The 27,442-nt window shown below is 39.4% G+C and overlaps 1 protein-coding gene across 1 annotated transcript in view; it reads right to left on the minus strand.

Annotated features, from left to right (window-relative positions):
- Window positions 1-4,632: 4,632 nt before the first annotated feature.
- ankrd50 (ankyrin repeat domain 50) overlaps window positions 4,633-27,442 on the minus strand; it is a 70,270-nt gene continuing 47,460 nt past the window's right edge. The window contains exons 4-5 of the mRNA XM_036590552.1: window positions 5,761-9,314; window positions 4,633-5,364 (exon numbers count right to left, since the gene is read on the minus strand). Of these exons, the coding sequence (XP_036446445.1) occupies window positions 5,764-9,314 (3,551 nt within the window). The 3' untranslated portion in view covers window positions 4,633-5,364; window positions 5,761-5,763. The remainder of the gene's footprint in view (window positions 5,365-5,760; window positions 9,315-27,442) is intronic.

A 27,442-nucleotide genomic window follows, 5' to 3' on the forward strand; every position in this document is an offset into this window, starting at 1 on the left:
ACTCTCTTACTACAAAGTCATGCTGTTAAACATATGCAGAATGTGGCTCGGCATTGTCAATCAGTGATGTCCCTGAAAAAGACGTTGTCTAGATGGCAGCATACGTTGCTCCAAAATGTACTCCTACATGTGCCCCTCAGCATTATTAGTGAGGAAAACACAATGTCCATTATTTGCAAAAACTATTTGAAAGGTGGACTTGCCTATCATGCACATCGATTCTTGCAGGTTCTCTGAATCTTTTGATGACATTTTGGACCAAAGAGGGTGAAATACCTAAAATGCTGGTTGGGAACCTTAAACTGTTGATGAACCCTCACCAACCATTTCCACTTCAGCTTGACAAGCACAAACTTCTGCTTCGCGTCAGTCCATCTCAGATGAGCTTTAGCCCAGAGAAGCTGGCAGTGTTTCTGGAAGTTGCCAATGTATGGCTTCTGCTTTGTACAGGTATTTTCCAGGTATTTCCAAGTCCATGTGACTGTATTTGTTAGAGAAGCATGTTGTTTTTTAATGCAATGCCATCTGAGGGACCGAAGGTCAGTGGCATTCAATATTGTTTTTTCAGCCCTGCCATTAATGCGCAGAGATTTCTCTGGATTCTCTAGATGAAATCTCTTTCAATGAAATTCTGGACCAAAGAGGGTGAAATACCTAAAATGCTAGTTGAAGAACATTAAACTGTTAATGCGTTTTTGTACAAAGTGGCCGGCCATTCTTGCTCATAAAGCGCTAGGCCTTTCCTGGATGCTCCTTTTATACCCAAGCATGATTGTGTCACCTGTTTAAGATGTTTTTTGGACCACTTCACAACATTCCTAGTCTTAAATTGCAGCTTTCCCATATTTTTGGAACATGTTGTAGCCATCGGTTTCAGAGTGAGCAATTATCTACAAAAATAATGAAGTTACAAATTCAAATTACAAACTTTTTTCTGGTTTAATCTGCATTTTAATAACTCTCCCAGCCTTTTTGGAATTGGGTTTTACTACATGCCTTGGTAAACGTTGGTGATGACTTTTAAAGGTTGAATTTTAAAGCCTTCATCAGAATAGCTGATGGTTAGCTTAATAGCTACAGCTAGTAGGTTGGTCAAGCTTTACAGACCAGAAGCAAAAATTCCATTCAATCTAATGAGAAAGTGTAGGGCAAAACCCAGTTTTTTCTCAATAAACCTACACTCAAAGTGCTTTTGTTCATTTCAAATGATCCCCATTTTGCATGTGAGAAAGCTCCAACTATTAGGATACACGTAACAGATTTTTGTGGATCATGTAATCTCACTGCGCAAGCATCCATGACTGCATCACTCATTAACATGACCTTGAGTGTCTTATTACTTTTCATTGAAATCTGAACAGCATAGGGTTGTCATTTAGTAGTATATACAGTAACAGTTACTTTAGAGAAAAGAGAAAAGTCACAGAGAAGCACAAATTATTTCCGCAGTAAAGCAAATATGTTTATTAAGCATTTTAATATGTCAGAAAACCAAAAAAAAATCGTCTTAATATAATACAAGAAACAAACCGAAACATTAAAAATGTGAGGTTTAAATGTACATGGTAAGCTATTTACAATCAAACCTCTCTCAAATTTCTCTCAATGAATCCCAAGGCGTAGGTATTACAGACAGAGACAGACAGAGGACATGCAGAGTGGCGACAAGCAACATGGCAGGTCAACAGATGGCTTGACTTTTCTGAATACTGTCCAGAATTCATTTTCAAAGGCTCTCACTCTCTCTCTCACTCTCTCCCTTTCTCTGTTCAGAGGAAAGCTCTTGTTGAGACATCCTGAGCTTTCACTAGTCTTTGTAAGGCCTGTTTTTTTTTTACTGAAAGGCCTTTCTTTTTATTTCACTCCTCTTTTCACTGCCAGCAGCACAAAATGGATCACTACACACAATCAGCTCCTACAGATTCACTCCTTTGCCTACTCGGGAGCAGATGTCTAAAATCCCTCGACATCATCCACGACCCCTCCTCCACCTCGCACTCTTCTCCGCTACACTGCAAAAGAGGATACGCTCCAAATGTAGGCAATATATCTTTCTCATTATGAGATTATTAAAGGAATATTATGATTATTATGATCTTATCCAATGAGATTTTCTAACTGTATGGACAGATAATTTTAATACATGTGTTATATATACACAAGGCGCAATTACTATTTATTCAAATTTAACATAATGGAAAAAAGAAACAATGTGTGCAGAAGTTATGGCACATTTTACATTTTATGTTTACAATTAAAATGTGTAGAAATGTGGAGGTGTTTACTTATTTTCACTTAGAAAATCAACAAAATGTATAATTTAACCAGGGGGTATTTAACGTCTTGCAAATACCTATATATACACACTAAGACTGTGTATGGAATCACTGTTCACTCAGTAATATGTTGACGATACAGTTACAAAATTATTGTAACACTACTTGTTTACTTCACAGTTAGCTGTGGAATGTGTCTAGAATGATAACTGAGCTGTAACAGATTCCATAATAACAAAGAAAGCTGTATAATGTTGGGAATGAGGCTATAATAAAGTCAACATTCAGAATGATTCATATTTGGTGGGAAAAAAAAGCTGATAACTTCGCAATGCAGATGTGACTATATATTATGTGTATTACATATTACAGTATTATTTATAATTAAAATCAGTATAATTTATCATTAAAATTTGAATTAAATAAAACCTCTTTAATTGCTTTCTGGTGTCAAACTTATAATTTTTTTAAATGTACACTGTAAGTTAGTAGTGGATACTGCAGAAGTGATACAAGTAATTCCAAACGTTTGAATTGTAGTGTGTGTATATCTATCTATTTGTCTATTTATCTATCTATCTATCTAGATAGATAGATAGATAGATAGATAGATAGATAGATTGCCTACATTTAAGATGCTTTCCTTTTTTGCAGTGTACAATCGTTTTTACCGAGCCCTCACCAACCATTTCAACTTTGGCTTGACAAGTATATATTTCATACTTATGCCCTGAAACCTAATTATTACTTGCATCTGATGTCCATAGATAGACATATTGACTTTATATAGGGTTACATTTGCGAAGACTTTGCCATGTCAGCTCTTTCATTGCTGTTATATCTTAATATACAAGTACACTGTAAAAAAGTATATCTTGGCAAGTGAAAGCTTCTTAACCTGTTATTGACCAGGGTATATTTTGGTTTGTCCATCTGAATTTACATGACCAAACTGTAAGGCAAATTATTCAGTAACTGCATGAAATAAATGTAAATTTTTATTGTATTTATTTTTTTTTATGATCATACACATATTGCTATATGCTTACAATTTACTGCAGAAAGCCAAAATCTTAGATGCTGTTTGTATTTTTTGTAAAAGTAATTTTTACGGAGCAGATCACTGAAGAGACGCCATCTGTTTATAGTTTATGAGTGAGTTCAGCTTCTTTTATTATAAGGCTTTAAAATTACATTACCCATCTATTTGACTGGAAAGACAGTTACAGCTCTCATACGACACCCACTTTTTGAATGTAGCTCATGAAATATGAAAGTTATGAAGAATATGACGAAGTGCATTTTGGAATCACCGGTGGTCTCAAGGAGGTGAAGAAGTTAAACGTATGCAATATATATCTTTCATTGTAAGCCTGTATGGATTTTATAAAATTGTTCAACTTATTTCTAAACATTTGACTTATTTTATGTTTTAAGTGATAACAGCCAAACTTTGTGAAGTTATTTTTGCTTTCTTCAAGAAATAATACTTGAACAAATAATAATAATAACTAATACCTGCCAGTGCAGTGAGATAATTTCAGCTTATAATGGTATGTCTAAATATAGGTTGAATAATCTTGTAATGTTTTTACAACAATCTTAAAATGAGAAAGATTAGATATATTGCTTAAATTTGCTTTCACTTGTAAGATATTTTTTTGCAGTGTAGAGCTGCAGAGCCTTCATATACTGAAACATAGGGTTGGTTTTCATCGCACATTAAGCTTCATCCTAGACTGAAAAAGGACTTGAAAATATAGTTCAGTTCAAGATTAAGCTTAATATGGATCTTGAGAAACTCACCCACAGTCAATTTACAAATTTGTGTTTTTTTTTAAGAAATGCACTTAAATCATTGAGAACTTTTTTTGCATTTAGCACCAAACTCTTTTAACAATACACCATCAGTTGTTTAAATATGTATGTAAATAATTAAACACAACAATAAATGGATAAAAAAAGGGTCCCACAGGGACTAAATAAAAAAGTGAGGTGGGGTCAAAGTAGCCCCTCCCCTCAGGGCACCAATAATACTACAATACACACGATATGAAGTTAAAATAAGACGATGTAGGCAACGGAGGTGAAAAATAACCAGAATGGCAGGCAAAAATCTGCACACAGCACCATGATATAGCATAAAATACAACTGAAAGTGGCTTTTTTCCAAAATAAATATGGTTGATTACACTGAAGGGGAGTAACTTGTGGCTGCTATTGATGTTACACGGTTACTGATGTTGCTGAATGTTTTCTACTTTGAAGGCTGACACAATTTGGGATCTTTCAGTGAAGCAGACTATGTTCACGAGACTCAGAAGAGAGATGTAGTGGATTGTTGCTATTTTTTTTCCAGATATTATTGATATTTTTGATTTTTTTCTCCAGAAAAGAGAACATACTTGACTGTTACACTGCTGTCCTTTTTGCACATTTTATACAGGCAGCGAATTAACACATGGACGCTGAAACAATCATAAACACGAAATGTACATTTTGAACAATTACTTTGATTTTAGAAAAAGAAAAAAGAAAACAAGCACCAAAAATCAAGAAAAAAAAAGAAAGTGAACACAAGTGATTTGGATTTGTTTTCTCTATTCAAAATAAAAGTGCATACACTGCATATTAAATATCAATACATTAAATTAAAATGACGGTGTGCATGAATATGAGTAGGCTGTAACATCGGTAGGCACATAGAAATTCAGTTCATATTAGCCTTTCTGCTGCAGTCGACATTCTTCCCTTGGGTTTTCACTTTTTTTCCTCCCTCTTTCTTTTTATTTCCTCTGAGGTGTTCCACTTAGGGCGGTGGAGCAATGACTTCTGGGATCGTATATATAATGTTCAGAGCGTATGTGCTGATCTACAAGCAGATCCTCTCTGGAGGTCTAACAGTATTTATGTTATATTGGACTGTATTCAACTGTGTTAGGACACGAAAACCTAAAATCTGATCCTAGATCAAGCACTACTGGTCTGAGAAATTTCATACATACAACCCCAGATCTTTTTGCGGATGAAAATAGTTGCTTTGGCACATTCTCCGTAACGTCAGGATGATGGATTCAGTTCAAGAAGTCTGAAACACCAACAAAATGTTTTGGGTCAGGATTTGGTTGGAAATGTTTTCCTGGCACACATACCTTTTTACAAAAAATACATGAATAATTCTATTACAGTCACTTTAATGACAGCATAACTGACTATGGCAATAGAACATTTAGGAAACGAAAGACCAAGTACCCTCTAAATGTAACATTTACTGTGGCTCAGAGCCATGTGATGTCATAACTCCAAATCTGAATAGCAAAATTACAGCTTTATGTAAAGAACTACACATATTTCAAACTTGCACTATAATCTCAATCACAGTGTGGACACCAGTCACAAATCTACACGTAGCTGCGGAATAAGCCCCTTGCCAACTTGTATGTAAGCAGTCATAAATAAAACAGGGTTTAAGTCAGCCACTTACCAGTTATAATGGCGTCTCTTTTTTGTAGTTAAACCCAGGGTCTGATCCTTCAATCTGCAGTTTCAGAGCTTGTTTAAGGCTTAATTCTGTCTCCCCTATTGGATAACTGTCAAGAACTTCCTGATGTCCCCTGTTGGTCACAGTTCTGGGGACCGAGACTCTCCCTAAAAAGACTTGATTTCCCTGCAGGTGGTAGTTGGGGTTGGTCATGATCCCATTTCTCTTCTTCTCTGCACAACTCTGCTGTTGGATGTAAAACGGCTCCTGTGACTGGCCAGAATCGAGAGGGTTTGAGCCTCCCAACACTATCTTACAGTGCGGATCCTTTACTGCGATGTTTGACACTGGCTTGTTGAGAGTGATCCTTTTATCAAACTGAGTCATCTCGTACTCCAAAACCTGACTCTGTGGAGGAGCATTGCTATTCTTTGATTTCTTCTTGTCTCCAACCCCTTCCTTTTTTGAACTATTATTTGTTCCGTTCCCACTCTTTCCTCCTTTAGAGGACTTTAGCCCTGGTTTCACCTGACTCCAGTCAAATTCACTTGTAGGAGATCCGGGCTGTGGGCCAATGGACTTGGTTGTCGAAGAAGGAGAGACTATAGATTGCCTGCTGCGACTGCGAGGCAGTGAGTGTTGCTGGATCTGTTCTGTAAAGCTAAGCCCATGAAAACTGTCTATGGGCACTGTCTGGGCCGTTGAGGTGGATGAAGTGGTCCTCAGTGAAGAGTTCTTTGAGCTTTTGAGGGAGTTGTTGGAGAGGGAGGACTTCTGTCTGTCCACTGTGGAATCTGGAGACTCTGAAGGAGAGCTGAAAGCATGAACAGGTCCGTTTGATAAACCTCGACCTGTTGACTGAATGTCTCCTGCTCCCGTGCTGCCGGAACTGCTGGATTTGATAGTGAGTGACTGCATCTTTCCTGTGACTGACAGTGGGGTTTTCTGCTCCATGGTGTGTATAGGTGAGGGATTGCACCCATTGAGACTTGTGGCACCATATTTCTCTAAGAGTTTGATAATCATTGAGTGTCCTCCTTTTGCTGCAACTCTCATGGCTGTGCGGCCAAACTGGTCTGCATGATTAGGATCTGCACCATGTTCTAGTAGAATCCTGACCACATCAATGTGCCCTTCCTGAGCAGCAATGCCAAGTGCAGTGGCCCCTTGATTACATGTGTGGTCAACGTGAGTGCCACTGTCAATCAAAAACTGGACGACTTTCGAGTGGCCTTGCCACGCGGCAGACTGAAGTGCAGATCGCTTTTCATTGTCACAAGAGTTTACGTCTGCATGGTAGCTGATCAGCAACCTCACCATTTCCACGTGGCCCTGCCAACACGAAACATGGAGCGCTGTTCTGCCTTCCATATCACTCGCCTCTACATTCGCTCCATTCTCTAAGAAATACTCTGCCATGGCTAGCTGATTTTCAAGTGCCAGTATGTACAAAGTTGGGCGGCCATCTGCATCTTTGTAGTCTATATCAGCTCCATGGCTCAGCAACAGTTCAACAATATCTCTGTGTCCTTCCAGGGCTGCCACCCTTAGAGAATTTCTCCCGTCATACCCTCTCTGATCAATGCAAGATTTATTCTCAAGAAGGATGTGTACACAATCATAATGACCCTCTTGAGCAGCCAGGATCAAGGGTATTCGTCCATCGTTGTCCACCTCTGAGCATCGAGCACCTTGTTCAATGAGGGCATCACACACCTGCCTGTGTCCCTCAAATGAGGCCATGTGTAAGGGTGTCCAGCCCGCGTCATCTCTGTGGTTCTCATCCAGGCCCCTGTCCAGCAGAGTTCTGACCACTTCCACATTCCCTTGAGCGGATGCAATGCTAAGCACTGTCCTTCCTTCACTATCAATACTGTCCACAGCAGCACCCCAGAAAAGTAAAGTATTGACCACAGAGGCATGTCCCATGGATGCTGCAGCAAGCAGGGGAGTTCTCCCATTATTGTCCGTGTGGTCAACATCTGCTCCTCCTTCTAGAAGCAAGTCCACCACATCCACATGTCCTTCATAGGCAGCGACAAGAAGAGGGGTCATGCAATCTTTATCGCAGTGGTCCACTTCAGCTCCACGGTCAATAAGGAGGCTCACCACTGAAGCGTGACCTTTGCTAGCAGGCACACAAAGAGCTGCAACAGAAAGTGCAGTCCGTCCATCGACATCCTCATGGTTTACCTCAGCGCCATGGTCCAGCAGGTGCTCGACAATCTCTCGGTGTCCCATGTAGGCTGCAGCAATGAGTGCAGTCCTTCCTTCATTGTCTGCCTTGTTGACCTCTGCGCCATGCTGGAGGAGATTAAGGACAATATCCTCATGACCTCCCCATGCAGCTGCCCTAAGGGCAGTTCTACTGTCTGCATCTGCACAGTCAACCTTGGCACCTGCATAGAGGAGAGCTGAGACCACTTCCGAGTGACCTCCCCAAGCTGCAGACCTTAAGGCAGTCCATCCATCGTGATCTGTGTGGTTGATGTTGGCATCGCAGCCGATCAGGCAGTTGACGACCTTGGTGTGGCCTTGCCTAGCCGCAAGTGTGAGGGGTGTCTGCCCGTGGTTGTCCTCAAGCTCCATGTTGGCTCCCCTAGAGATGAGCAGATTCACTACATCTAGGTTGCCACTGTATGCAGCATTAGCCAGCAGGGTTCGCCCACTGGAGTCGCTTTGGTTGACAGAGGCCCCATTATCGAGCAGAGTGCGAATGGAATCCTCTCGTTCCAGGGCTTGCTGTACAATGCATGAAGCATGATCATCCTCGTTGCTGATGTGGGCTCCAGCTTTGACCAGCAGTTGCAAGACCTCTTGCTCTTTGGGTATGGATGTGGAAAGGGAGTCTTTTGCAGGTGTGCCATTCCACACCATCCACAAGGCCAAGTTAAAGGGTTCTATTTGGAGGTTGGAGTTAATCAGGTGAAGGGCAAATTCCTGCACCTCCAGAGGTTTGAGCTGCTTGGCTCTACAAGTGTAGCTCATGGCCATCATTCGGTGGCCTTCGGCAGCATTGCACAGGTATTTCTGAGTGCAGTGCTTAACGTCCAGAAGCCACTCAGCAAAACTGTAGTGAAAGAGCATCTTAGTACCTCCAAGTCCATCCACAAGTAACTTTGAGAGGATATCCATCTTTTTCTGAAACTCCTCCATGGTCAGGGTCATGTTTTTAGTCCAGACAGCATGGTAAAGCTCCTTCACTGTCAGAGGCCTGCAGGCAGCCAGAATTACATTAAGGATGGGCTGCACTTTGGCAAATTGCTTCCTGACAAACAGTCTTTGGCAGAGCCATAGGTAGAGTCCATTCAGTGTCCCTGGGATGTCACGGATCTCACGGAGCATGATAAAATTCTCAACCACGCCATCGAGGACGCGCTCTAGGTACAAGAAGCATCCACTACTCTTTATGTGGAGTTGGTTCAGCATTTCCGCAGTCTCCTTGGTGAGGTGCTGCCGTAGTGCCTCCTCCTGGTCCAGCCTGTGGAGGATGTATTGCTGAACATCCTTAACAATGTATGCCTTGCGCAGGTCATCCAGACTGATCTTGCGGAAACCTATCGAGGAAGAGAAATGAATGCAATTAGTTTAAATTCATATAACCCACAATGACACAATCAGTAAACCTACATGAGAAAGGCAATAGTAATAAACACAAAAATTTCACAAAGTATGCTATACTTTCGGGAATATATCTGAACATGGTGACATTTGAAAAGACCACAAGGATCTAGTTCCAATAAAGCTGGTGATCCAATAGCTCAATATGATTAAGCTGACCTCAATTTTATGGAGATCATCTCTTTTCAACTCAAACATACCCACTGACCCCTTAGATTTTACCTGTGATGAACTGCCTTGTAACAGCTCCCAGATGTGTACTCTCAAAGGCAGAACAAAGTAGACTAGCAGAGGAAAGACATATGTTGCACTGAAAAAATGTAAAGATGTATGCCTGCACTGAGGAGGTGGACTTTCCAGGGCAGACGACATGGTCATGGTCATGCACAATATACAAAACAATGTTCCAGTTCACCCATAAAGGATGAAAGAACTATTTCTGCAGCAGGGACGAATGGAATGTCTTTCAGTCTTATATAAAATAAACAGCTAAAGAGCCGTAACAATTCCTGGAGACCAACCAGGAAACATAAACAAGTTTCTCATGCCTGTGATGTACTGATTTACTGACAGCACTCTAAAGAGGCAAATCTCTATACACGGTGACCTTTATTAAGAGGCATTTGTGCCAACAAATTCTCCATGCTAAGGCAGTTTATTTCCAGATAAGTGCAAATTCCACACTTTTATCTCAGCCATGGCAAAAGGGAGAACCATTCCCCCGTGGATGCACATCTCAGCACGTCTGGAGGCCTGAGGGCAGTAGAGGCATTTACGCATGGATTTTATTTACTGTTCCCATGGACTTACACTAGCTTTGGTGGGGGAGCTTCCATGCACACTTCCATGCACACTCCTACAGCATTGTTAACATATTTCTGTGCTCTTTCAGGCTGGTGGGAAAGCAATGACTCTTTCTGCTTTGTTTAATTGCCTGCTCAAAATGGCTCTATTTCCTGTCAGGATGCCAGAATTTGATTCTGCAAACAAGAACCGGCTTTTTGCTAATACAGCTTTTTGCTAATCAAGCTGCTCTATATAATGTCATTGATAAACGCTTTTGTTTGGGTGTTATATAACTGCATATTTTATATGTTGTGCTCTAGGTTATTCACTTTCAATAGCAGGGGTGGTCACTGATAACAAAGGTCAAATTGTGTGGAATTCAATTTACAATGGGAAACATATTCCTCTATCAGTCTTTCTGTCCTTCTTTTTGTCCATATCTCTTTCTCTTGTTTTCTTCTGCTCACTGCCAAGCTAATTTATCACCTACCAAAAATGGGTGCACAAAAAATCAGTGAAAATGACTGCTAAATTATGCATGCTAGCTAATGGTCTTGCGCAACCTACAACCTCTTACATTACTGAAATTACAGCTATTCTCATAAAAGGTCTTGAAAGTGCTCATATAGCCAATGCCTTCTGTTGGACAGGCCATCTTAGCTGTGCTCACAGATGCAGGCTCCTTGTTGCCTGTGTAGAGTCTGTCCTGCTAGCAGTTGTTTTCACCATTAGAGGGGTATTTTCCATGACTTATCCCATAGGATCGCATTCATTTCCAGTCTGACTGACCTAGCCCTCCACCTCAACCCGACTGCACATTACACCATCCGTGAGAGAGTCTGTGTGTGTGTGTGTCTTCAGGAAATAGACAGGCCGAAAGAGGAAGAGGCCTTGAAGGGGTAAAGAAGGAGGTGATGGGGGACAGATGACCCAGAACTCTAGTTTTGCCAGCAGGCTTGTTTGTAACCGTTCCCCGTATGTTTGTGGAGGTTGCCTGGATGTTTGGTTTGGAAGCCTGCCATGAGTTAGAGGGTTCACAGAGTTTAACACAGAGGATTACAAATAAGTGGCCTTCTAGTAAATATCGGAAACTTCTGAGACTATAATTTCTTAAAATGCATTGGAGAATCAAACAACATGTTGTCCTCCAGTACTCTTTCTGTAAGCAGCGTTTCTGAAAGAGCTCTATCTCTAACTGCAGATACGTCAAATTTTACCTTGTGCATTTAAAATGAATCCCCAGGGTTTGAAAACACAGTATAAGTATCTTTGAGATGAAAGCCTTAAAACCGCACTAGTTAGAGAGTTTCAATCCCTGCATTTCCCGAAGGACAAAACAGAGAAAAATAAAGATTAAAAAGGAAACAAAAATGAGAAAAGGAAACACAAAAACAATAACAAAATACACTCGTCATTAAAAAAAAACAAAAACAAAAACATCCAGTTAGAACAAGTCAGAAAGAGTGGTGTGAGTGGACACCATAAATGAAGGACGGTGACCTACAATTTCCACTTAAGTTACCTACCACTACTTCATGGAGAAAAGAAAAATAGTACTGAATAATACTGGATACATCCATGCTTAACTCAAAAATTTAACTATTTTTTTCTCTCAAAAACAGACAAATTAAAATTATCAATGTGCTCCGTGACTAGAAAACGTTCCTCTAGCCTGCACAAAACGCTTCGCAATTTTAAACCACGTTTATGTTGAAAAACATGGACTTTTGAGCTGCCGCAAAAAAACACCACACTCCATCCACAGATGAACAATCGAGAATGCCTTCTCTCTAGTTACTCATCCAACATGGAGGAAAAGTTAGAACACATGAAGCACAAAGATTACCATACTCTCAATATGACAAAACATTTTCTATTGATTATTAGGAACACTCAGAAGTTTCAGCCACCAAAAATTTTCAGCCATAAACCAAAGTTTTTGACCATTTTCATTTTCAATTTTCAGTGGAAATAAGGAAAAGGGGCAAAATTTTTGAGAAAAAAGATCAAACAGACTTCACAAATCATTTTATGGGTAATGAAATTCCAAAATGGTGATTAAAAACACTGTTCCTTTCCCATTCCACAAAGCTGACAGCTTCTTGCTTGCGACCTTCTTATCCAAATTTTCTGTTCGACCATTCGTTACATTCTGTTGCTCACAGTTCTACTAAACTTCCCACTAAATTTTCCTCTCCACCTTAAATTGTGCCTGTGGGCACCTGCATTTGACGGCTGTACCATTTAATGTGAAACCGAAAATTTGCCCAGTGAGCTGTTTATAAACAAACCGGACTTTAGCTTTGTTCAGTTTCCTGTGTGAGTCTTCACAGACAGATTCAAACAGCTTGAGCCGCAGCAGATCAACACTGAAAATGTCAGCTATATTTCACAGTTTCTACAAGGGACATTAAACAAAAGCTTTGTAATCATTGTTCTTGTTGAGAGGAGATCAATAGGAGGTACAACTTCTCTAATTCAAGTTTGATTTTACTTTAAAACACTTCAAAACAACAGGAGCAGAAAGAAAAGTCACTGTGAGCATGCCGACATCTGTAGCCTTAGTTTTTGAAATGATGCAAAAATTCACAAATCCCAAACTACAAATTATAACCTAAAATTTTTTTATGGAATTTGTGTGACATACTGTAACCTACATACTACAACATCCTCAATAACATCCAATCCATCTCCTGAACTTCCCACTAAATATTCTCAGAATGCTGCAAGCTCTGTTGTAAAAATCATGTGGTACAAAGGAGTCCTAAATGTGAAACTTCATTGTAATGTCCATCTCACCGAATCAAAAGCTCCAGTGTACTGCAGCACCTCAAGCTACAGCTGACTAACATGATCTTCACCTGAGAGAAGCCACATTGAGACAGGTGGATCCAACCTGTCAGCAAAACAACCTCTGACTCACCTGCTCACAACCCACTGGTGCAAGACGAGGAACAACAACTGCTACTCATCGTACCTGTCAGGACATCTTCGTCCATATCCAGACAGACTTTGTTTCTCACCGAGGACAAAAGCAACACCGACACTGACTCACCAGTGAAATACTTCCCAAGATGAGAGGCCTTGCGCTGAGAAATGATCAACTGTAGAAATTTGTCTTGACTTAGGCCTTTGACGGCCATGGACATGACAAGTCATGCATTCTTCAATAAACAGGCGAACACAATAGGACTGGGCACTACTACACTGAAATCCATTCATTTCAAGTTCAATCCTGCTTTATTTTGATGGTCCTGTATAGCTTGTCTACAAAGCTACAAATGGTTAGGGTCTATCTGGTGATGTTCAGCAGAGTATCCAGCGCATAAGCATTAGGGGGTAGAATTACGACCATGGATACGGTTAGAATTAGGCATAAGGTTAAAGTTAACATTAGAGTGAGTGTTAGATTTAGGGCTAGTTTAGTTTAGTATTTAGATTAAGAGTTATTTGATTAGTGTGTAGATTAAGAATTTAAGTTAAGGTTAGTGTTAGAGTGTCAGATTTAGTATTCAGGCTTAGATACTGGGTTCAAGGTTAGCTCAACTGTAAATGTTAGGTGTGGCAGAAGGTTTTAGGTTGAGATTAAGGTTAGCATTAGAATGCTAGATTTAGGGTTTAGGTCTAGATTCTGGGTTGAGGTTAAGGTTAGCATTAAAATGTTAGATTTACAGTTTAGGTCTAGATTCTGGGTTGAGGTTAAGGTTAGCATTTGAGTGTTAAATTTATGGTTTAGGTCTAGATTCTGGGTAAAGGTTGGTATTTGAATGTTAGATTTATAGTTTAGGTCTAGATTCTGGGTTGAGGTTAAGGTTAGCATTAGAATGTTAGATTTAGAGTTTAGGCCTAGATTCAGGGTTAAGGTTGGTATTAGAATGTTAGTTTTAGGGTTTAGGTCTAGATTCTGGGTTGAGGTTAAGGTTAGTATTAGAGGGTTTAGTATTTAGGCTTAGATATTCGGTTCAAGGTTAGCTTAACAGTAAATAGTAGGTGTAGCAGAAGGTTTTAGACAGATTAAGGTTAGCATTTGAGTGATAAATTTAGGGTTTAAGTCTAGATCCTGGGTTGAGGTTAAGGTTAGAATTAGAATGTTAGATTTAGGGTTTAGGTCTAGATCCTGGATTGAGGTTAAGGTTAGAATTACAATGTTAGATTTAGGGTTTAGGTCTAGATCCTGGGTTGAGGTTAAGGTTAGAATTACAATGTTAGATTTAGGGTTTAGGTCTAGATTCTGGGTTGAGGTTGGGTTTAAGATTTGGGTTGAGGTTGGGGCTTGCATTAGAGTATTAGGTTTCAGGGAAGGACTGATTTTAGGTTTTGAGGTTGAGGTTAGCACTAGAGTGAATGTTAGGTTTAGATATTGGGCTGCGGTTTATTCTTGCTTGATACAGGCACGTGTTGTGCACTCTCTGGGCCTGAAGGGTTTGCTGGCAGCTGTTGCACTGATTGGAATGAGAGATGTGTGTTCTTCTGCTCAGCCACACCTGCTGTTGTTTAGGCAAATGGATACTGGGTCATGTGCTACACACAGGGAGTCTTCATCCATCGCACTGAGCAGCAGATCAGATGACAAACTATAGACAGAAGGAGTGTGTGTGTCTGTCTGAGGAGTAAACTATGGATGCGTGTCTCTTTGCATGCATGTAGAGTGGCGAGATTCTCTTACTACACTGATAGTTTTACTTCCTTTAAGGATTATTTGCCAGTGCAGTAAGAAAATTCAGGCCTAAAACTATCATTTAATGTTAACTGTCATGTTAGGTAGTATTGTGTAGCAAAGCACTGCATCCCTCAGCCTCCTTGTAACCATTTTTTTATGTCTTCATCCATCAGTGTTCTCTCACTACAATACCCTGCATTCATTATGTATGTATAAATGTCATTCATACATTGAGAATCCTCCCTGACAATAAGAAATCCTGACTGCTAGGGCAGCCACTGATCTAGAGGTTAATAAACACAAACATTACATTTACAGTAACATAAGCCACCTGGCTTCCTTCTGCATTAGCCAGCTAGCTTTAGAGTGGAAGATCTCATTGTGGCACCAACTCAAGAGGCGAGTAGGTTTAAAACATATGTAGTAATGGTTTTTTAACTTTGACCAGAGAGACCCTTTAGGATTTAACTTGTGAAAATACCATTTTTTTGTAGTGTAGAGTGTGTATGTGTGTGTCGTGTGCATGTGAGGGAACCCTATGCTCAGTCCCGGCTGTTAGTGGCACATTTGGAAGCGTCTGCGTCTCAAATGGAGCGTGTTCTTCTCACTCTCAGGTCATCAGATCCAAAATGAAAACAGAAACACTATCTGCTGCAGTCTCAACTTCACCTTCTTTCTCTTTTCTCTCTTCCCTTTCCTACATTATAAGACTGTCTGCCTAATAGCTGCAATACCCCTGGTCTGTTAAATCCTTGGGCTCCAAGTTTATTGTTCATTTATTTATCTTTAAATCTTCTTCAGTAATTACTGTAAATAAATTAATTAACTTCTATGAAAGCAAAGTGTAATTTATGTAGTTATGAGGGTGACTAATTGGAGTGTGAACATTTAATTTTATGGACCCTTCCATTAGTAGTGCATTTTCAAGTAAATGAAAGCCAGCTACTGTCAAACACAGTGTTGTTAATATACTACAAATAACTCCTGGTTCCTTCTTTGTGCAGTGGACCGGTCACAGTCAGTGGGAGGTCTCAGAAGAATGACATGGTGATCAGGACCAATCAGAGCTTGAGGGAGGTCCCAGAACAAGTGGAGCGGCGATTAGGACCAATCACAGTCAAGTGGAGGTCTCAGAACAAATGACAGAGGGATTAGAACCAATCACAGTCTAGAGTTGGTCTTAGAACAAATAACACAGTGACTAGAACCAATCATAGTCTAGAGTTGGTCTCAGAACAAACAACACAGTGATTAGAACCAATCATAGTCGGGGGAGGTCTCAAAACACATGATGCAGTGATTGTGAAATGTTGAAATTAAGTGTTTATACAGAATATTATATATGTGTAATTATGTTAATTATCTTTTATCACTAATTGTTTCTTCCTACATTCCATACCTAAGACTTCCACATACAGTTTGCAATGAATAACACTGAGGAAAACATGTTTCTTCCTGAAATATCTCATAATAAAAGACCTCCTCTTCTACTTACAACCCCCCCATATGTGGTATGAACTGAAAGTTTTGAATCTTCACTTTCAACAAAATGTCTAAGCTTGTTTCAATGAGTGAGAAGTAATTAATATGAATTTTATATAAATTACACCACGCTTCTGTTATTGCCAGTAATAATTTCTGTGGTTGAAAGGGTTAAGTAAAGCCTGTGTTTCAACATCAGACAGAACATATGGAGAAACAAGTCCAGTCCTGGAGAACTCACACCAGTGGAGTCATTTGTAAAGCCGTCAGGTCAATATGCTCTCGTGCTGTTTCTGGCACCTCAGCAGTCCCAATCCTGAATTCTGAATTAGTAATTCTGGAATAACTGTTATACACTTGAGAACGTAAAGGGATACTTCTGACAGTACTTACGAGAGGAACGAGAGAAAACTGCAAAAGCACATGTGCTGGATTGAAACATGAATTTACTTTGCTCCTGACGGCTTATATACAGCAAAACTGAACTGTCATTGATGTTTGTTTTTTAGTCAGAGTCAGATTTTATGAATACTGTCAATGTTTCAGCCCCTGGTCCATAGAGTCTATATATGAAAACTGCATTCATCATGATTGTGATTTCATATTAATGAACACTTACATATAGCTGCCCAATGTTGTTCACCATTTTACACTGAAGTGATACAGAGTGTTGTTCCTGCAGACAGTGTGCAGTAGAGTAACTAGAGTTGAAGATTAACGATTAAACTTTTGTTTCTGGCTGTCGGGAAGCAGATGAATCATTGCAGCCTTCCAGAGAATACAGACATTTTAAAAGGGCTTATTATGGTGAATTTTTTTTACATCCTTTTCAAAGCTCACAGTTTTCGAGCTAGAAGCACAAAACTTTGGAGGATTGTAGTGACTATATGTGACAAGTGCAACTGTGCTTTTGGGGCTGACTGCATGTACAGTTTCCATACAGCCTTCATACAAACTTAAGTTCTTTCCCACAGGAAATATACGGCGCTATGTTGAGAAAATTCAAATTTGCCACAATTTATATCACAAAGGACATTTCTCACACTGCCCCTCATAAATATTATACACAAACTCCTTAGCAACCAACCGAGATACCATAGCAATGGCCTTGCAACACCTTATCAACCACCTGGGATACCAAAGCAACAGCACAGCTACATTTGAGTAACCACCTGGGATTCCTTAGCAGTGGCCTAGAAGCACCTTAGCAACCACCTGGAATACCACAGCAATACCTTAACAACCATCTTTATTACCATAGCAATGGCCTAGCAACACATTGGCAACTATGTGGAGTACCAAAGCAATTGCTCAGCAACACCTTAGCAACCACCTGAGATTACATAGCAATGGCCTAGCAACACCTTAGCAACCACCTGGGATTCTATAGCAACATCATAGCTATATTTTAGTAACCACCTGGGATTCCATTGCAATGGCCGAGCAACACCTTAGCAACCACCTGGGATACCATTGCACCAGCCTAACAACACCTTTGCAACCACCTGGGCTTCCATAGGAATGGCCTTGCAACATCTTAGCAACCATCTAGGATAACAACACCTTAGCAACCACCTGGGACACCACAGGATTGACCTAGCAGCACCTTAACAACCATCTGGGATTTCTTAACAACAACTTTGTCAAGCCAACTTTCACAAACCTTCCTTTTCTAGTTCTTTCTAACATCCCTGATGGTTTTAGCCTAACAGTTTATTCGGCCTGGACTGCTTTTCCAAAAGAGGCAGAATCTAGGGCACCCAATCACAACAGAGATCATTTACATATCAGTCTGTAAGACAGCCTGGTTTAATTCTACAGGATAAAGAGAGGTCATGGAAAAATGAATTATGGCCTTTTTGGTACATAAACCCACATAAACATTATAAATGGCCATTAACACAAAGACAAAATATAGGAAAAAATGTAGAATACGTAGAACAAGTTTCAATGAGATCCTATTCATTATAATGAGCTTTTGTTTTGGCGACTAAAATAACAAACCATTACCATTCAGCCAGCCAGCGTATGCAATACAGTCCATTTATAATTAAGTTAAGCCTTCAGCAAAAGAAGAGAGGCTCACTAAAAATAAACATATTTCCACATCGCCTAATTAAAAACTCAAGGCTAGATGTGCTTTGATATTATGGGTCTGGCTCTAAGGCAACTCTCAATGAAACTTCATCCAAGGAAAAACAAAAAAAATAGAGGTTTCCTGAATGGACTTGGTGAGCTAACTGGTCCTGCTGTTGCCACGGCTGCTGCCGCGTCTGGTGCTCGCCGAGTCAGATGTTTGGCTGCAGCTGGACAGTGAAGACAGAAGCGTTTTTAATCATTTTACACAAAGAAGCCATTGCAGTCAACAGCAGGCAATCATGTTTGGACATGTCTTCAACTGATAGACATGGGGAGAGGAGTGCGAGAGAGACTTCCTTTGTCCTTGTAGAGTATTAAGTCGTTTCATTTTTTCTCCCTGTTGCTGATGCAAGCACTGTGAAACTGGACAGATTTTTCCAGATAACCACAACCTCTGTCAGAAAATTCTGTTTGCCTTCACGACGGAGCAATTTTTCAAACCACATCTCTTTTGCTGTCACTTACGCGCACACATACACGTACGCCTATTAAAGCAATACTCTTTTTCAACCTATTGCTGCATCTGTAGCATTCGGGCCGATTACCACGGACAATGATTTCTCTGCATTCAGAAAGAAAACAGAAAACCTGTTTAGCTCGAAACTCACTTATAGTAGAAGCATCTGCCCACTGGCTTCAACTGTGTGTTTTAAGTCAATGTTATTAGGTTAAGAAATGCTGGAGTATTCCTTTAACTGATCTCACTCTTTATCTCCTTGGATGGAGTAATGCAGAGGGATCCTGCTCTGCTTATTTATTACTACTGTCTAGCCAGCTTAATCCAGACTTCTCCAGCCAAGAAGAGAACACGCAGGGGACGATCATTTACGTGGCACAGGGACCATTTAGGAAAAGCATCTTGCGAAAAGAAAGCTAATGATGTCTGTCACAATAATAAGGCCGCTCTTTCTTCAGAGCCAAAAATATCCACACATTTCTCCTCATTCCAAATGTAGTCGATCAGTCAAGATGTGTCTGGCTTTTTTAGTTAGCACTGGAGCCATAAGGCTAATGAAGCTAACAAGTAATAGAAACGTATACTCCATCAGCAAGCATCATACAAATTACAGTCCTTGCCATACATTTGCCTCAAATGAACAAAAGTAACTTCAACTTCAGGATGTTGGCTACAACTGTTTTTAGGTACATGACTCTTTTAGGCATCTAGACTTTCCAATTCAGCAAGTTTAAGGTGCACCCACTGCTGCCACAGGTGTTCCAATTGCACAAGAACAGTTTCATGATCTCCATAGAAAAGCGTTGCTAACAGAATGTAAAAACCATACATGAAACTATGCCCAATGCCAAGCGTCGACAAGAGAGGTATAAGGCCTTCCAGATTTGGCCTGCGGAACAGTGGAACTGCATTCTCTGAAGTTGTGGAGCTCGACCCAGTACTGTTGAGATTAGTTGGAATGGTGTTTGTGATCCAGAACTAATCGGCCAGTATCAGTACCTGACCTCACTAATGCTCTTGTAGCTGGATGCAATCAAATCCTCACAGCAACGTTCGAACATCTTGTATAAAGACTTCCCAGAAGATCCCAGGAGGTACTTGAAGAAAAGAAGGGAAAACCTCCCTAATTCAGAAGAAACACTGGAGGAATAGATGGCTACGAACCTTTGGGCATAAAGTATAACAGCATGTCTTCCTCACAACTTAATGCGGCCTGCGGCAAGTACTTAATGATTTATGCAGTTTGGACAATGTTAACTAGTGCAGTATTAACTTGCATTACTTGTTAGCTACATTAGCATCAGAGCAAAACCAGAGAAGCAAACTTCAGACACCAAACATGTCATTATACAGTAGTTGTCCATATGTATTGCTTCCATGTCTGTTGCTTAAAATTTGATTGATATTTTGGTACCTGGGGTGTTTATGTAAGTAGTACTTACCACATTGTGCTGGGCATGTCCTGTGTGCAGTGTATGCCATTATGTTTTAACAGGGTTGTAAAGTGCAATGGTTTTTCTTCGTATTTAAGATTCACTATTTTTTGTTACTACTTTCTCAACATTGAGTGCATTGCCAAGGATGTGGTGCTAAGGATGAGACTAAAACGACAGAGGCTGTGATTAAGCTTACTAGCTAACTTAGCTGGCATTAGCTGGTACCAAAAACAATTGAAAGATATTTCCCTGCTCTCAACTAACATGTCACATCATGCACTGAGGAGACAAATCTTCATGTAGAAGATGACGATTTATCACCATCTACCACTGCACAGGTTAACAGTAGTGTTGGTGCTAGTTCATTAGTTCAACCGAAGGGGCAGCCTCTACTGCTCAAGTGAATAATAAAGCACATTTTCATAGGTACACCTTGGTGCTAAATTTCATTTCTGCTACTGATTTTTTTGCCTGCAAGCAAGATATGTTAAATTCAGATAAACAGGACATTCATTAAGTCTTGCACATACTTGAATATAAAAATTTGTCATCCCTAAACTGTCTGCATGCAAACAAAACATTTCCCATGAATTGGTGTATTTTAGATTGGCCTATTATTTCTCGCTGGGTCTATTTACTATATATTTTTTCGAATTATTGCATTAATTTTAGCTCGTCTGCTATAACAAGTTTATGTGGTGCTATGCGGGGTGGATACGTCAAGATATCTTCTTGATATACAATAAGCATCACAATGTTTAGTTTTTGGGATGGTTGGAATAGACCAAAAATCAAGTTCTTTAAAAATACTAAAAAAAATACTATCAAAACCTACGAATACTATGGAATTTGTGTAACATTTCACATAATGTGCTGCCCTAAATCTAACTAAACAGGATTAATTACGCTCTCATTTTAGTTGGTCAATGTTCTTTAAGTACCGAACTTGTCCATGATGCTTAGAACAGTGTATTTTTGTAAAGTGATGTAATTTTTCACAACAAATATTGCCATATTGTCAACCCCTATTGCTATGTCAATAAACTGTTACTGTATTGTATTATAGTGTTTTGTATTGTAGCTCCAACAGTAACAACATCATCATAATTTCATGCAAGCTATTGCTTATGTTAGCTGGCTTACAGGTGCAGAAGCCTAAAGGCAAATGTAACCCCCCACACACACCTGTAGCGCAAAAGGTACTGGAGCACCTTTTGTATGTCTTTACCAGGCCATTAGTTACCACGTCTGTAGATCTCACTTTCTTTCATAAGCCCACACCCCCACACAGCCTACGTCGTTTCAGGTTACTGCTTTCACAGAATCGCAGGTTCTTTGGTGAAGCATGCAATGGCTAAGATACTCAACCAAGCCAAACAGAACACGAGACTGCAGCACATGCTAAACTACATAAAGCTGACAATCTTTGGAGAGCCATGCGAGACACACACTTTTGCTTAATCGCTTGTTTTTCGGTTGGTTTAGCGTAGAGCTAAAGCCCTCGCTAAAAGCCCCCTCTTTGTGTATGTGCAGAGTGGATTCCAGACACTTTTCTGAGCTGCTGAAAAACCTGCACCTCTTAGCGCAGGTCTAGTAGTGCTGCTAGCTGGCTGACATTCCGGCTCAGGTTAAGATATATCTCTCTTTCTCTCGGCTGTGTCACACTTCACTGACCCCGGGTTGACCTCTCCTGGCCGTGGCCTCCTGTTTCACCCTCCGTGCTTGAGGAAGGGTGGGGGTGGTCCAGAAATGTCTGTGTTCCACAGCCAAGTGAAAGAAATCTCCCCTCCGGTTCTTCTTAGGCAACTGCACACCGACAGCAACCAGATCCTGCAGCTGAGTTTAGAAGCCTATTAAAACAGGGGTACTGAAAAGTGTACTCAAAACTTTACTAAGAGATTGTTTACACCTGGTTATTTCATGGGACATGTATTTTATTTTAACCACATGCATTTACACTTGGTAACCAACTTCGTCTCTGGACTGAAATCTGCTGTATGGCGTGTAACATGCAAATCAGTTCAAATACAATATGACATTGCTTGTTCTGTGCTTTTCCTCTTCTATTCACAATCATAATTTTGTGTGCTGTTATCTATTTAACTAAATATATTTAGCGTTATTTAGCTTTACAAGTTTAGAATAATGAAATGAAGGAGCAGTGATACCTCTATTTAGCGGTGGCAGTCCAGTGGGCGGGCTCTTCCCCATAAGTTTCAGACCACATTCTAAAGTAGTCTTAGTGATCAGATTTAGTTTTGGGTGCATTTACACCTGCATTTTTATGTGGATAATCTCTATCCAGATATTACCCTGATATTCAAAACGCATGAAATGACCAGGTGTAAACCCTATATATACACTTATAAGCCACTTTTTCACCCACCTTGCTGGTGTCCAGTTAGAGACTGTTGTACAAACTGTGCTACTCATCCTCTAGACCATCATCAATGGTTAGTTTCTGAGAGCCTACCATGCCACCACCACTGCTGTGTTGAGAATGGTCCACCACTCAAATAACTGCCCCATCTAAATCTTTGGTTTTTCGCTGAAATTGTATGCATACAGACTTATACAGACAATATGCATGTTACAGAGGAAGTCTTAATTCTAATTCTAATTTTAATCTCATTCATCTAGGCCATAAGAAGGATAATGCAGACTTTCTGGAAACTGCCAAAAAGCTAGCCCCTAGGAAGTAGCCCCCCTTCGTCTTGATGCAGCTTTACTCTTTACATCCAGCAGCTTCATGGGAAGCCACCTAGGATGCTTTTCCAACAATACTGAAATTATGTATATATATATATATATATATATATATATATATGCTTGAACACTTGGCTGCTGCAGAATACTGTTTTTATTTGTTTCTTTTTCCACCAGTTAAGTCAGTTCCACCTGCTACCTAGGTTTCCCTATCACACAATTCTACTAAGCCAGGAGGAAGGTGAAGAAAGATGCTTCCTCTGAGTCACATGAAGTATTACTGCATCTTTTACAAACTGCCGCTAACATAACATCAGTGGACAGCTCATGCTTCTACGAGAAACTGCCAAATTCTGACGTCCACACCCGCCCATGCAAAGAAAGTGAGGCTAATTAAAACTTTCGGCAATGGATGGCTATGGCATCACTAGGGCTTGATCTTCCAATGCTTAGACGGTTCATATGGGAAGTGCATGCATAGGCATCGACTTTGCTATTTCTATTTCTCAGACAAAATTTTAGAATTAACTTTTACATCATAATGCTTAAGATTATGAAAAATGCTATGAAAAGTGCATTCAAACATTCATATCGGCAGCGCAGATCTTTTTTTCTGTGATGTTCTGAGATGGTACACAAATAGTTGTAGCTCTTGTAACAAAACTTTCTATACCCAAAGTGGTAACATTTAATATAATGTTGCTCTTGGCCCAGAATGACTTAGAAAAAAGTCTGACTCCATTGACTTACATTAAAAGTAAAGTAAGTTTTTACCTTCTCCTGTAAAGTTACCATTTTGGTGATACAAGGTTTTGTTTCAACAACAGCGATAAGTTAATGTAATGTTAAGATGCTATTCTGTTAGAGGTCTACGTTAAGATCAGTTGAGGTTGCGAGAGTGTGTGTGGGGGCATGTATCTGTGGAATGTGTCTGCAGTTTTAAGAGTCACCTGTAAATACGTTTTCAGGACTCGAGGTGAGAGTTTGAGGTGGTTTAAAATAGCACCTTCTCTTTAACACGTTCACATGCGCAATCATCACGGCAGTGAAATCTCGTGCCCTACCAATCGACTTTTATTCCATGCCAGCCGTTAACTGAAGCATATTTGAGAACCTGCTATTAGGACCGGCACTGGCATGCCTTCGTGAGGAAAAGTGTTAAAATGATCTCTCAGTCTGGACAGTAAAACACAAGCTTAGATTGTGCAGATCAAATAGCCCAAACTATTTACAGAGCAGACCACAGGCTTGCAGTTAAACTTTACTGCTGTAATTAATAAATCTGCCAATCATATTTTTTTTTTCAATAATATTTGGCCTTGTGGTGCTCATCAAATCAGCAGCCTTTTCCTGTGTTGGCCTGTAAATGTATTTGAGCCTTCAAGATGGCTCTTAGTGCTGTTTTAAGCTATGTGATGTGCTTTTATCCATGTTTATAGATAACAGTATGTCACAATGTGTCAGAAACCACATAAAAGATTCTATTTGATATTATTTAAAGCCAACCTGAAATCAAAATTAACCTTAGTTCATGTTCCTGGTCAAACTAAGCATGACTGGCCCTACCACACCATATAAAGAGAACTGCCATCCTTTTTTTTACCCCAAAATGTCTGCATAACTCAGTCGTACCCACTGTGATGACTTTACAGTGGTGGTGGTAGGAATCAGCTGTCATCTACGAAGTAAATATAACCATTTTATTCATGACCAGTAAATCTCCAAGAGTCTTTTTCTAATGTTGGTAACAGTGAAATAGTGGTAAATCTCAAATAAAGTTTTCTTTTGCCTAAAAGTAAGTTTTAGACTAAAGCCTTATCTCAAAGCTATCGTAAAACAATGTCTCAGACATCATAGTTTGATGATATAACTTTTCAGATGTCTGGTTCCTATCACCACCAATGCCAACAATCCTGACTTGGTAAGTTTCTCTATAACAGTGCTTTTCACATCAAATCACTCTGAATAACTTTGTTTACAATGTAACTATTAAACTGTGTAAGAACTTTGACTGCACTTCTCCTGTAAAAGACATAATTCTTGTTTTTTTACATTATAATAGTAATAAAATAATAACTTTTTTGCTTGCTTTGGAACAGTCTATTGAGTTTTCATTACATCACTGTGTACCAGTGGGTGGGAAAAATAATATTAACCAGTAATGTCATGACTCACCTCCCCTTTTGCACCACTTCCACCTATCATTGAGCAAAATGCTGAGCTAACTCAGAGACCCTCCGTGATACTGTGCTCCACTCACAAATACACCAAAGGAAAATGTGTTATGATTTGGAATTAACATTGACTTGACACAGTTAAAAGTGTGTAACGTGTAATGATTTAGGCATGAAGTTTGCATTATGCTAATTACTCATTAGCCTCAGAGTGCAAAACTAACAAGGAAAACTGTAGGAAAAAATAGGGAAATTGTGTACATTATATTTTTCAAATTCATTAATTCCTTTAAGCTGTAATAAGAGCCAGTTGATCCAGAAACTGGCCATATGTATTATTTTCCTCTTTGGTGTTATTTTGCTAACTGGGATGTGATGCCAATATAAAGTCTCTGTGCAAACTTTCCAAGTTTCCAATGAACAAGTGTATATTACAGACAGATGGGCTGATTATGAGGGCCTGATGGAGCTCAGATCCTTCAAAGCTAAAATACTGTCTTTGAGTCTTTGACTGTTTTGTTTGTCAACAGTTTGCCAATAAAACGTAACTCTAAAACCATCTGTTCCATGCTTTTATGAAGTCCACCCTGTAACAGAGAATTCTTCACTTGCTGCGTCCCCATAGCCATTCAACCTAACCTTATTCACTGAATATGATTAACACAGACCATATATTATTCCTACTATTATTTAGTGAAAACAAATCTCAATAAAATTCACTAAAATGTTGAGATCTTTACTATTATTTTATTGAAAAGTCTTTTTTTTTGTGCATGCAACCTTCTAAACAAGGCTAATCGTAGCTGTACTCCAAGTGTGAAGATACTAACTAGCCCAAAGTAGGATTATAGACATCGCAAGCACATGTTCAAAACCAAAGCATATTTCTTTAACTCTTTACTGCATGACGTTTCCAGAAAGCAACAATTATTTTTCTTTACTTTTTTGCCTGACTACAATATAACAGTATTTTCCTTTGGGAAACTGGAGGCTTTCTAAGTAACATACTGTTATCTGATCACATTCCTTCTTGTTGCATTCTGTAGGAGTACAAATTCTTTTCCATAAAATAAACCTGTTCAGATTTTATAAGTTTTATACAAAATGATAAAACATAATTGTTGCCATATGGCAACAGCATGAGACAATGAAACTGCAATCTTCAATGCATACAAACAGAGCAAATGAATACACTGCCATTGGATACAATGGACACATCATTCCAAATCGATTGCTTTATCAATCAAATTAATACAAAAGTAATATCATTTTATTCTCTTCTACATTCTTAAAGCAATTACACATATTTGGCTGTTATGCACATGTGTTTCTTATGCCTGGATGAGGTCCTTTGGCAGTGTACTGGTTTACTCCCACTGTATGCACTGCAGTTTGAAGTACCATTGTTGCAGACTGTTGCCATAAGGCAACCAAAAGCAAAACAACCTCTAACATATGTTTTTTTTTTTATTCTATTATTTCTTATAAAACAAAAACCACTTATTTTCATGTGAATTTCATAATTCATGCAGTTGAAGTTGTTTCTGAAGTGTGGTTTGTTTTGGAACAAAATTAATGTTAGATGGTTAAATGCTTGTTTTTATTTATTTATTTATTTTTTGTATAGGCAGGTAGCACAGCTAGCATCTAAGATTTAGGTTAGCATAACCTACCTGTCCACCCTGCTCGTGCTCACTGTGTTGTTCACAATCACCCTGTCTGGCTCTGGGGAGCTGTTTTTCCAAAGCTCTGGCAACACTACACTTGAAGTGCTCATTTCAGCTTTGCAAAGCGAATGATACACATTAAACTGCGCCCGCATTTGGAGGACTTTGAGGATTTGTTTTGATTTTCTCTTTCAAAACAGTAATTTAGCTTGTTTGCATTGTGTGTCGTGTGCCGTCGTCCAATTAACCAGCTCACCGCTTATGAAAATTGTTCTATTAAAAAAAACAACAAATGACAGATATTAAAACTGTCTTAAAGCTATGCTGACTCATTTTGAGTCTCTATCAGACAGCTCATATTTTGAAGCCCTGCTATTTATATTTATTTCATCAGTTGTTTTTGATGTTTGATAAATAAAACTTTGTCACCTTCATTATACACAGTCATTTATAAGAAGAAATTGTGAAAATATTAATCACACTATTCATGCACTAAGACTGTGTGCGTGTGTGTGTGCAACCCTGTAATTTACATGGTCCTCAAAAGACTCATTCTA

This window comes from Colossoma macropomum, unplaced genomic scaffold (assembly GCF_904425465.1).
Source record: "Colossoma macropomum unplaced genomic scaffold, Colossoma_macropomum, whole genome shotgun sequence".
NCBI lineage: Eukaryota > Metazoa > Chordata > Actinopteri > Characiformes > Serrasalmidae > Colossoma > Colossoma macropomum.